The sequence below is a fragment of the Aquarana catesbeiana genome, linkage group LG03 (assembly GCF_042186555.1).
Source record: "Aquarana catesbeiana isolate 2022-GZ linkage group LG03, ASM4218655v1, whole genome shotgun sequence".
NCBI classification, from domain to species: Eukaryota; Metazoa; Chordata; class Amphibia; order Anura; family Ranidae; genus Aquarana; species Aquarana catesbeiana.
This window is the reverse complement of record NC_133326.1, coordinates 115006949-115019381: the sequence shown is the minus strand read 5'-3', so window position 1 is coordinate 115019381 and position 12433 is coordinate 115006949. Positions and strand designations below refer to the sequence as shown.

Here is a 12433-nt window from a genome sequence, read left to right as displayed (position 1 = left end):
TAAAGGTTTAGCCCCCTGATCGCCCGGCGGTGATATGCGTCGCCCCAGGCAGCGTCAGATTAGCGCCAGTACCGCTAACACCCACGCACGCAGCATACGCCTCCCTTAGTGGTATAGTATCTGAACGCATCAATATCTGATCCGATCAGATATATACTAGCGTCCCCAGCCGTTTAGGGTTCCCAAAAACGCAGTGTTAGCGGGATCAGCCCAGATACCTGCTAGCACCTGCGTTTTGCCCCTCCGCCCGGCCCAGCCCACCCAAGTGCAGTATCGATCGATCACGGTCACTTACAAAACACTAAACGCATAACTGCAGCGTTCGCAGAGTCAGGCCTGATCCCTGCGATCGCTAACAGTTTTCTTGGTAGCGTTTTGGTGAACTAGCAAGCACCAGCCCCAGGCAGCGTCAGATTAGCGCCAGTACTGCTAACACCAACGCACGCACCGTACACCTCCCTTAGTGGTATAGTATCTGAACGGATCAATATCTGATCCGATCAGATCTATACTAGCGTCCCTAGCAGTTTAGGGTTCCCAAAAACGCAGTGTTAGCGGGATCAGCCCAGATACCTGCTAGCACCTGCGTTTTGCCCCTCCGCCCGGCCCAGCCCAGCCCACCCAAGTGCAGTATCGATCGATCACTGTCACTTACAAAACACTAAACGCATAACTGCAGCGTTCGCAGAGTCAGGCCTGATCCCTGCGATCGCTAACAGTTTTCTTGGTAGCGTTTTGGTGAACTAGCAAGCACCAGCCCCAGGCAGCGTCAGATTAGCGCCAGTACCGCTAACACCCACGCACGCACCGTACACCTCCCTTAGTGGTATAGTATCTGAACGGATCAATATCTGATCCGATCAGATCTATACTAGCGTCCCCAGCAGTTTAGGGTTCCCAAAAACGCAGTGTTAGCGGGATCAGCCCAGATACCTGCTAGCACCTGCGTTTTGCCCCTCCGCCCGGCCCAGCCCACCCAAGTGCAGTATCGATCGATCACTGTCACTTACAAAACATTAAACGCATAACTGCAGCGTTCGCAGAGTCAGGCCTGATCCCTGCGATCGCTAACTGTTTTTTTGGTAGCGTTTTGGTGAACTGGCAAGCACCAGCGCCCTTGTACACCCCGATCGTAGTCAAACCAGCACTGCAGTAACACTTGGCGACGTGGCGAGTCCCATAAGTGCAGTTCAAGCTGGTGAGGTGGCAAGCACAAGTAGTGTCCTGCTGCCACCAAAAAGACAAACACAGGCCCGTCGTGCCCATAATGCCCTTCCTGCTGCATTCGCCAATCCTAATTGGGAACCCACCGCTTCTGCAGCGCCCGTAATTCCCCCATTCACATCCCCAACCAAATGCAGTCGGCTGCATGAGAGGCATTTTCTTTATGTCCTCCCGAGTACCCCTACCCAACAAACCCCCTCAAAAAAGATGTTGTGTCTGCAGCAAGCGCGGATATAGGCGTGACACCCGCTATTATTGTCCCTCCTGTCCTGACAATCCTGGTCTTTGCATTGGTGACTGTTTTGAACGCTACCATTCACTAGTTGAGTATTAGCGTAGGGTACAGCATTCCACAGACTAGGCACACTTCACAAGGTCTCCCAAGATGCCATCGCATTTTGAGAGACCCGAACCTGGAACCGGTTACAGTTATAAAAGTTACAGTTACAAAAGAAAGTGTAAAAAAAAAAAAAAATAAAAACAAACAAAAATATAAAATAAAAAAAAATAGTTGTCGTTTTATTGTTCTCTCTCTCTCTATTCTCTCTATTGTTCTGCTCTTTTTTACTGTATTCTATTCTGCAGTGTTTTATTGTTATTATGTTTTATCATGTTTGCTTTCAGGTATGCAATTTTTTTTACTGTGCTTTATTGTTAACCATTTTTTTGTCTTCAGGTACGCCAGTCACGACTTTGAGTGGTTATACCAGAATGATGCCTGCAGGTTTAGGTATCATCTTGGTATCATTCTTTTCAGCCAGTGGTCAGCTTTCATGTAAAAGCAATCCTAGCGGCTAATTAGCCTCTAGACTGCTTTTACAAGCAGTGGGAGGGAATGCCCCCCCCCCCCTTAGAAATCCTGAAGGCGTGATTTGTTTTCGGGGCCCCGTACGCGGCTAGGCTCCTAAAAAGTCCCACACATGTGGTATCCCCATACTCAGGAGAAGCAGCTAAATGGGGTGCAATTCCACATATGCCCATGGCCTGTGTGAGCAATATATCATTTAGTGACAACTTTGTGCAAAAAAAAAAAAATTTGTCACTTTCCCGCAACTTGTGTCAAAATATAAAATATTCCATGAACTCAACATGCCTTAAAGCAAATAGCTTGGGGTGTCTGCTTTCCAAAATGGGGTCATTTGGGGGGGTTTATGCCATCTGGGCATTTTATGGCCTTCAAAACTGTGATACGTAGTGAGGAGTAAAATCAAAAATTTACGCCCTTAGAAATCCTGAAGGCAGTGATTGGTTTTCGGGGCCCCGTACGCGGCTAGGCTCCCAAAAAGTCCCACACATGTGGTATCCCCATTCTCAGGAGAAGCAGCTAAATGTATTTTGGGGTGCAATTCCACATATGCCCATGGCCTGTGTGAGCAATATATCATTTAGTGACAACTTTTTGTAATTTTTTTTTTTTGTCATTATTCAATCACTTGGGACAAAAAAAATGAATATTCAATGGGCTCAACATGCCTCTCAGCAATTTCCTTGGGGTGTCTACTTTCCAAAATGGGGTCATTTGTGGGGGTTTTGTACTGCCCTGCCATTTTAGCACCTCAAGAAACGACATAGGCAGTCATAAATTAAAGGCTGTGTAAATTCCAGAAAATGTACTCTAGTTTGTAGGCGCTATAACTTTTGCGCAAACCAATAAATATACACTTATTGACATTTTTTTTTACCAAAGACATGTGGCCGAATACATTTTGGCCTAAATGTATGACTAAAATTGAGTTTATTGGATTTTTTTTTAGTACAAAAAGTAGAAAATATAATTTTTTTTCAAAATTTTCAGTCTTTTTCCGTGTATGGCGCAAAAAATAAAAACGGCAGAGGTGATCAAATACCATCAAAAGAAAGCTCTATTTGTGGGAAGAAAAGGATGCAAATTTCGTTTGGGTACAGCATTGCATGACCGCGCAATTAGCAGTTAAAGCAACGCAGTGCCAAATTGTAAAAAGTGCTCTGGTCAGGAAGGGGGTAAATCCTTCCGGGGCTGAAGTGGTTAAGGGGAAACATGTAAATGTGTTGGAATGGCCTAGTCAAAGCCCAGACCTCAATTCAATAGATAATCTGTGGTCAGACTTAAAGATTGCTGTTCACAAAGCGCAAACAATCAAACTTGAAGGAGCTTGAGCAGTTTTGCAAGGAGGTATGGGCAAAAAACCCAGTGGTAAGATGTGGCAAGCCCATAGAGACTTATCCAAAGCGACTTGGAGCTGTGATAGCCGCAAAAGGTGGCTCTACAAAGTACTGACTTTAGGGGGGTGAATAGTTATGCACATTAACTTTTTCTGTTATTTTGTCCTATTTGTTATTGTATTCACAATAAAAAAAAAAAAAAAAAAAAAATCTTCAAAGCTGTGGGCATGTTCTGTTAATTAAAATGAAGCAAATCCTCAAACAATCCATGTTAATTCCAGGTTGTGAGGCAACAAAACATGAATACTTTTGCAAGGCACTGAACACACATATATTCTTCCCCTGTATCCCTCCACCAGCACATTGGTCTTTACATTGAAATATTCCACATCCAGCACAAAATCTCTCTATTTTATCCTCCAAAAACTTCTCAGTCTGCAGTCAGTCACACCACTATGAATTGTATACTTAACACTGTCCATGTCCTCCCCACAGACATCATGCAATGAGCACAAACAACCTTGAGGTTTTGCACTCAGCTGAAATCAGCATCAGTCTCTGCCCTCCCCACCTCTGCAAAGGTAAGTTTCTCATTGCTTCTCAGTAACTGTAGATTGTATGTAGTCCATGATTTTTGGGTGTGTGTGTTAGGACACGCATTGGGCTTTCCTCTGTATCCTGCCCCCAGCAAATGCAAATCACGTCCAGTATCTATATCAGCAATGAGATGCCCTTTCAGTACACAGAGCTCTCTATTCAGTTTTACACCCGCAGAGTATGGATATTAACCAATTTGTGACCAGTCTGCAGTATGTATTAACCCATTGGTGGCCAATCTGCAGTGTATGTGTATTAAACGCTTGGTGATCAACCTCCAGAGAATGACCATTATTCCCTCAGCCACCTAAACCCAGCTTAAAAACATTAACTCCTTACTGAACCTTCTGCAATGTATGCAGGCTGCTTAAGAGCATATACAACCACTTAGTGACGAATATTTAGTATGTGTCATTAAGCCATCAGTGACCTGTCTCCAAGCATAAAAGCATTAAACCTTTCACATCCATAAAAGCATTAACCCTTCAGTGTAGTGTCCCCAGCATATGTGATAACCCCTCACCGCCCATTCCTCAAGCCTTGATTTCAAAGTGCTTAGCCTCAGATATGTTAACCCTCAGCACTCAACTCATGTAGGTTAACCCCCTCAGCAGCCAATGTGTGTGCTTTAGCTCTCAAAACTGTTCTAATGCTTTGTTTTCTAATGTTCATGTGAATTAATCCCTCAGCTGCAAGTACCCAGCACATGTGCACTTACTCTTCAGTGGTCTGTCACCAGCATGCGTGTTAACCCTCAGAACGATGGTGCATAACCCCTGGGAGGTAGAAGACTATAGACCAGTAGACTGCCACCTTCAACCACACAGGGAATCCAGCCTATAAGGCACACGTCTCTCCAAATAGGGCAAAATGTTTGTTTTGTCAAAATGTTTGTTTTGCAAATGCTAACAAATGAAGATGCCTACATCCACAACACTGTACATTCATCTCAGATATTACCACAATTTTGCATGTGGCCAGCCATTGACACAAATACTCCTGTAAAATCATGTGGTGTTCAACTTGTTTTTGATGTATTATTCAAACTTCACGTGTTTTTATTTTGGCCAACAAGCAAAATCTCCTGTGACATAAGGAGACCTCTTCTTTTTATCTGCTTCCTCTGTGCTGTGGTGTGTAGCTGTACTATCTGACCACAGCCTAAAACTGCATGAATAATGTCATTCCCCTTGCAGCAACCCTTGTAATTATTGTTTTTTTGGGATTGTAGAGCAAAGTCCTTTCATGTATCAGCATCCAGCATTGTCTGGCCTGCACTCTAAATTTTGTCTGCAGCTTGGTTAAGCTGGTCATACATTATACAATTTTCTTATTCCATTTCCTTTAGCTTTACCTTCAACTATGTAGTGCAAGTGCCTGCCTGATTACATACAAATTGAAAAAGTGTTTAGGTTTGACCTAATACTTTGTGGTTTTGGTCCATCTAAAGGAAAATTGTATAATGTCTGTCTCAAGGCCTGTACACATGATACGAAAATCGGATGGAAAAATTTGTACGATGAGCTGTCGATTTTCGGATCGTTAGTACGGTGCTTTTGACAGCCGATTTCGATTTTTCGTCAGACAAAACTGGATGTGCATACTATAACATTTTTGTCGGATGTGAACTCAATGTCCAATTTTCATTTCATTAGTATGGTTTTCGTCATAAAATAATCTTAAGAGCAAGACTACGCATGCTCAGAAACAAAAGAATACATACAAAACTATTCAACACACTACGTCACTTCCGACGTTGTCTTCTGTCATACGAAAATGTTCATATTGCGAGTAACCTCTTTACTTTCGACATGAGACTAGCATGCCAAAAAACGGACGTTCGGTCGTCCGAAAATCTAAGCGTATGTATGAGGCTTTAGAGTGGATGTTTCTCGGAGAAGAGAGCCAGTTGTTATGCATAAAAATGTGCTAAAACACATGTACTCGCGTTTTCAATGTGTTTCCATTGGACGTCTACAGGGGCCAAAATGTTGCACGAAAAGAAGCCCCTGCACCTTTTCAAGAGTTACACTGCATGAGTGTGAACCGGCATCATATAGAATAATCTGATTTCTATTGTTATGCATTGTAGCACAACAGTAGAAGCACCACAAATCCCAGTAGTGTGAACGGGAGGTAACAGAGTGTTGCTGAATATGCAGCCAGCTCTCAGTGAACAGAGCCAAATTTGGAAACATGCACATATATAAACTTGTCACTTAAATCTTTTAGTCTCCACAAATTTCAAGATCATTAAAGAAGTACCGTATTTATCGGCGTATAACACGCACCCCAATTTAGGAGGGAATTTTAAGGAACAAAAAACTTTTAGGAGGGAAGTTGAAGGGAAAAAAACTTACATTTAAATGCCCATCATTGCAGCCTTCGCAGTGCAGCCTTGCCCCAGTGCAGCCTTGTCAGTGCAGCCTTCCCCAGTGTCCATTGCAGCCTTGCCCCAGTGCAGCCTTGCCCCAGTGCAGCCTTGCAGCTCGCTGAGCTTCAAAATCGCCGACCGCGATTTGAAAATGGCGCCGCTGGCGCCGAAATACACAGAGCCGGTCCTCGGCTCTTCTCGGCGGCTCTCGTTCAATTTCGGCTCCACTCGGGATGGGCGCGACGGTGAGCGGAGCTATCCGAACCTAGCCGAGTACACTCGGCTAGGTTCGGGCTGCGCTCGAGTGAAGCCGAAAGTGCCCGAGAAGAGCCGAGGACCGGCACTGTGTATGTCGGCGCCGGCGGCGCCATTTTCAAATCGCGGTCGGCGATTTTTTAGATCTGACAGGTCAGGATCGCAGGGGATCGGCGTATAACACGCACCCGCGATTTTCCCCTGATTTTAAGGGGGAAAAAGTGCGTGTTATACGCCGATAAATACGGTACTTTTATTCAACTCCCCAGGGGACAAAGTGCATATATAGCATTTGGTCCTATTCTGATCAGTGACCCAGTCCCCCAAACACACTACATTATGTTGGCTTTAGTTTCACCCCCTTTTTCAAACCCAAATTATGGGAGTTCCTGTTGGGGGGAGGTACAGCCAATAATGAGTCCCGTCCATTTCTGAGTGATCTCTATTATGAAAGGACAATCAGCTCTGCTTGTCCATTCATAACCGCAAAAGATTCCAGAGAGCTTTGGCTGTGAGGGCCTTTTACTATTAAATGAATGAATGAACAAGCTGCAGCGCTCTATAGGGTTATCAGGACAGCTTTTACACATTCCGGCCAATGGATCACAAACAACTACAGGGCCGTGTGGGCCTTGACTTTTATGAAAGAGCGATCAGCAATGTTGGGTCAGAGGTTTGTATAGCACAGCCCAACATCACTAGTCGCTCATTCATAAAACCAAAAAAATCACTCTGCGCTGCAGCTCTGTGTCATCCATCGGCCAGACTGTTTATATGTAAAAGCAGTCACCGATAGACACACACAGTGCTGCATTCTGTGTGATCTTTTTTGCGAATGGCAGCGCTAGTCTCTGAAGCAGTCCCTGCTACAACTCCCAGATTCCTCTCCCCTGTAGCATCATTGTCAGAGGAAGACCCCATCATTTATTTTGGGGAATCATGTATTTTAGAGTACTGTGGATGCAACAGGAAGAGTTCCAACACCCCAGAGTGGGTACACCCAAAACTACACAGCAAATAGGAATACAGCCCGGAACCACAAAAGAAAAACCAATACAGTCACACTTACTTGAAGGTGCTGACTTTTTCCTTTAGTTTTTGTGCAGTGACCTCTTCTAACATGAAGAACTTTGAAGTAAAGGCATCCACGTGACCTAAACAATAGGAGGGAATTTTTTTTTTAGGTTTCTAGGTTTATAAAACCTCAAACAATGAAAGAGCAAGCAATACAAGAGGTTGCTGGAGTGTACTTTTCAACATCCCACAAAGGCTCATATTTCTAGCCTTATATTTATTCTTAAATATTTCCAGACTAAGCACTGTATTCAACTATTTCAACTTCAGAAAGCATAGCCGAGTCACAATGGCTGGCCTTACATGAGGCACCAGAAGAAACCATGTTTGACTAGTTTTAAAATGTTTACCAATTTTAAAATGCGTATTTAACAATTTAGTTTGTGTTTAACTGGCTGTGGTCGTGGGTCAGCATGGGCACCCTGACCAGTCTGCAGCTACTCAGCCCCAAATGCAACAAACTGTGATGCACTGTGTGTTCTGACGCCTCTCTAGCGGAACCAGCATTAGTTTTTTCAGCAGTTTGGCCACAGTAGCTCTTCTATTGGATAGGGCTACACAGGCCAGCCTTTGCTTCATTGAACTTTGGCTGCCCAATGACCCTTTCGCTGGCTCACTGGTTTTCCTTCCTTGGCCCACTTTTGGTAGGTCTTGACCACTGCAGACCCAGTTGTCTAGCCATTACAAGTTAGCCCTTGTCAACATCGCTCAAATCCTTAGGTCTACTAATGATTTCTGCTTTCAACATATCAACTTCAGGGACAACATGTTCACTTGCTGCCTAATATATCCCACTCACTTTCAGGTGCCATTGGAATGACATGATCAACGTTATTCGCTTTACCTGACAGTGGTCATAATGGTATTGCTAATTGGTATATCTGCAGTATGAATTTCAGACAATGCTGCCTCTGACTGATAGTTTTAGGACATCTGGAATTAAGTTTGGTGATGTCACTATTGTGCTTCACAATGCTATTCTTGCTGGAGGTTTTGACATGGGGAAGCAAATACTTGTTTATGCTAAGATGGCCGCCCCCACACAGAGACACAGTGCAGAGCAAGGCATGGCAAGTCAGTAATGAGAAAAGATCAGCTGTGGGAAGCCCACGGGCAATAGTGGCTACAAGTTCTTTGCCGCCTACCTTTTGTTGGGCACAACTTCCAGAGATCAGTCCTCTCTAAGGCAGACCAACATTTAATCCAATTACTTTTAAAAATGTTAAAATGTCTTTTTAAGTAGTACTGCAATCTTTTTATCTGTCAGAGGCATTAGCAACCCCCAATGCATCTGCCTGGGCAGGGCGCAATACCATTTGCACTGACAACGTACTAGGCTGTCAAATTTAAAGCCTGGCCCAAACACCTCCCTGACATCATTCATAGAACCAGCACCAGTCGAAACGTACATCGAGGTGGCTTCCGGTCAAGTCACTTTCGGTTTTACCTCCAGCGGCGGTGGAACGCACGCCGATTGCCAGTGCGAGCAGGGCAGAGTGCGGCTTCCATTTGGCCAATAATCTCCTAGTGCCGGGACACAGGCACGAAACAATGTAAGCAGGCATTTTTGTTTTAAATAAACTAAGCAATAATACGCTATTGGTTTCTCCTTGTTTTATCTCATATCTGCTGTGGTGGAGAGGAGAGAACAGGTTGGAAGGTCCAAGATTCCACACCAGGCTGCAAGATTGTAGCACTAGTGATTTCTCACCTTCTTTTTAGCTAAAGCAGTCATTGCTGTCTGGTGAGCAGGTTATCTTATATGAGCACGTTGGGTGTCATTGGATGTCTATTAAGCGGTGGAGGATATCTACACCTTTTGATGGAATAATCACGTTTTATTTGGACAGTTCACTGAATATGGACTATTCACACTTTCAATGATCCATCATATGTATTGTTGTGTATATATATTTATTTCATTTTCATTGCTCACAATGTATTATATGTAGGTTTTTATCTATTATTCACAGCGCCCCCCTACCAACACTATACACACTTTGCACAGTAGAGCACCTACAGCATTTGAGGAGCAGCTTAATTAGCACATACAATAGTCATTGGCGCAATGTTTTCACTTTTCAGAACCCACACCAGACCTACCCCTCTCTGCTGGGCAGTCACATTCGTAGCATCCTCAATTCTCAAAGGCTTTCATCTGAGGAGGGTGAAGGGAGGTAGGTGATCAAAGTGGGTTGTGGGTGATTGTTCGGTAAAAGGGTATTAAAAATGCCAAGGACTCCTGTGGTCTCACAACTCTGTATTAAATCCATGTCCCATGACTGTAGGCTACAGAATGCGACATCCCCATCATCAGTATTCTGTATGAAAAGTACTTTCTTGTCCTCTCTCTCCTCTTATGTCATGTGCAGCCTGTGTTGTACTACTAGAGCCAGAATGTCCTGCTAAGCTGTGACAAGGCACCCGCTGTTCCACCTCTATAGAACAGTCATCCTCTTGGATTCACAAACAACCTCAACCTGCATCGAGTACCCAGGCAGTGCTTCTGATGTTACTGTCAGTGGGTGAGGATATTGAGGTGCTGTGCGGAAGCAGCTTGCCCACATACCTACAGGGTTTAGGGCTGATCGGAGGTCTGAAGTTTACGCACTGGGCCTGATCTGTAGTTTGAAGGTTATGCACTGGATCTGATCTAAGGTTCTGAGTTTATGCATTGGAGCGGTTCTGGGTTTTGAGGTTTATGCATTGTGGGTGATCTATCTGGAGGTCTGAAGTGCATACATTGGGCTTAAACATGGTTTGCATGTGTACAAATTACTCATTTTTTGCACTCATAGTTGTACTGCTAATGCCAAGTTAAAATCATTAATTAGTATAAAACAATTGCATTTACCTTGCCTTTAGCAGTAAACCTATGTCTGCAAAACCAACCTAAGACTACAATGTGCTATTGTTCACTGGCACGTCGGTTGTCTAATGCTTTGCAACAACACCTAATGTGAAAAAGGTTGTGTAGTCATGCTCTACCACATTGCACAATCTTTTTAATCTAGTACAAAGAGCTGAGTGATAGGAACAGAGCACAGAATCTGTGTTGCCCCTTCACCAGCCAATAACAGACTAGGACAGGCTATTGACATATATTTATCTAACTGCAGTAAAGAAAAGTGGAAGCAATGTCAAGTGGCAAGGATCCTTTCCTCCTTAGAACCCAACGATTAGCTAACTGCTGGGCCTCTGCACCACATGGCACTAGTAGGTTATTTGATTGAAAAAAAAAAAAAAAAAAAAAAAAAAAGGGTCGCAGATCTCGGCAAAGGATTCAAGGTTTACTTGCCCTTTAAAAGGTCTTGGGTATAGGAGGACAGGAAGGCGGAATTGTTGACCACACTACATAGAAGTGGCAGTGTTTATCTTTGTTTGGAGGGTTACTCTTTTGTACAGACAGGAACACAACAAAATGAGCTTTAAGGAAAGGGTTTCTCCCCTTCATCAGCTTGCCCATCAAAACAAAATTGACAGTAGCTTTAAAGTTTCTAGTGAGTCATAAATTGCTGCAGCGGAAACTAACAATGTTTATCCCTGAGATACAATATTTCTTGACAGGCCACCTATCATTACAAGGCATCATAAATGGGTAACTAATGTGATTTTTACTAGTAAGTGTAAGCTTAGCTATAATACTTCTTACAAACAGAACATGAACATTACATGCAGAAAATTAAACAGGCACACCTTCTATAAAAATGTCAGGGCAGCACTGATGGAGGAGTAAAGAGGATGCCAGTGCAGTGTTCAGGAAAGGTGTGCCTTTCCCTCAGGAGAGCCTGACATTTTCTACAGACAAGCCTTAACACACACCTGCACTTCCATGTGAAGAAGGCTGTGCATGTATTCCCTGGAAAAGTGCAGAATTTATATTCTCATTGGTACAGAACCCTATAAAAGGGGGTGCACCAAATGGAAATTTTTAGTACCGAAAATGAAGGATGCACTAGGCCGAAACCCGATACCGAAAATGACAGCTTTTAAAAATATTTATATTTTTTTAAATATAAATTGTATTATATTCGACTTTTTAATTAATATCATCAATTTAAATGAATATGAATTTATTGTTGCCCATTATTGGCACCTTTAGTGCAAGAAAAGCTCAAGAAAAATGCAGTCTGCAGTCTCTAACCATCTCTTGTATCACGTCTGCAATCTCTTAAACACACTAATAGTATTGGCAAAATTCCCATTCGGTGCACCTCTAACGGACATGATACAGGAGATGGTCAGAGACTGCAGGCATGATACAAGAGATCAATGCAGCCTCACCAGTGCCCATCAGATGCAGCCTGCCAGTGTACAATAGCTTCACCAGTGCCCATAAGATGCAGCCTGCCAGTGCCCATCAGATGTAGCCTCATCAGTGCCCATCAGATGCAGCCTACCTGTGCCCGTCATATGCAGCCTACCAGTGCCCAGCAGCCACACCAGTGCTCGTCATATGCAGCCTGCCAGTGCCCAGCATCCTCACCAGTGCTCGTCATATGCAGCCTACCTGTGCCCAGCAGCCTCACCAGTGCTCGTCATATGCAGCCTGCCAGTGCCCAGCATCCTCACCAGTGCCCGTCATATGCAGCCTCACCAGTGCCCATCATATGCAGCCTACCAGTGCCCAGCAACCTCACCAGTGCCTGTCATATGCCGCCTGCCTGTGCCCAGCAGCCTCACCAGTGCCCGTCATATGCAGGCTACCAGTGCCCAGCAGCCTCACCAGTGCCTGTCATATGCAGCCTGCCTGTGCCCAGCAGCCTC

The 12433-nt window shown here is 44.1% G+C and overlaps 1 protein-coding gene across 2 annotated transcripts in view; it reads right to left on the bottom strand.

Annotated features, from left to right (window-relative positions):
- The window catches only part of ICE2 (interactor of little elongation complex ELL subunit 2), a 268772-nt gene that overhangs the window by 62455 nt on the left and 193884 nt on the right, over positions 1-12433 (bottom strand). For both annotated transcript variants that reach the window (XM_073619024.1, XM_073619025.1), the window contains exon 13: positions 7662-7746. In XM_073619024.1, coding sequence (XP_073475125.1) covers positions 7662-7746 — 85 coding nt within the window. The remainder of the gene's footprint in view (positions 1-7661; positions 7747-12433) is intronic.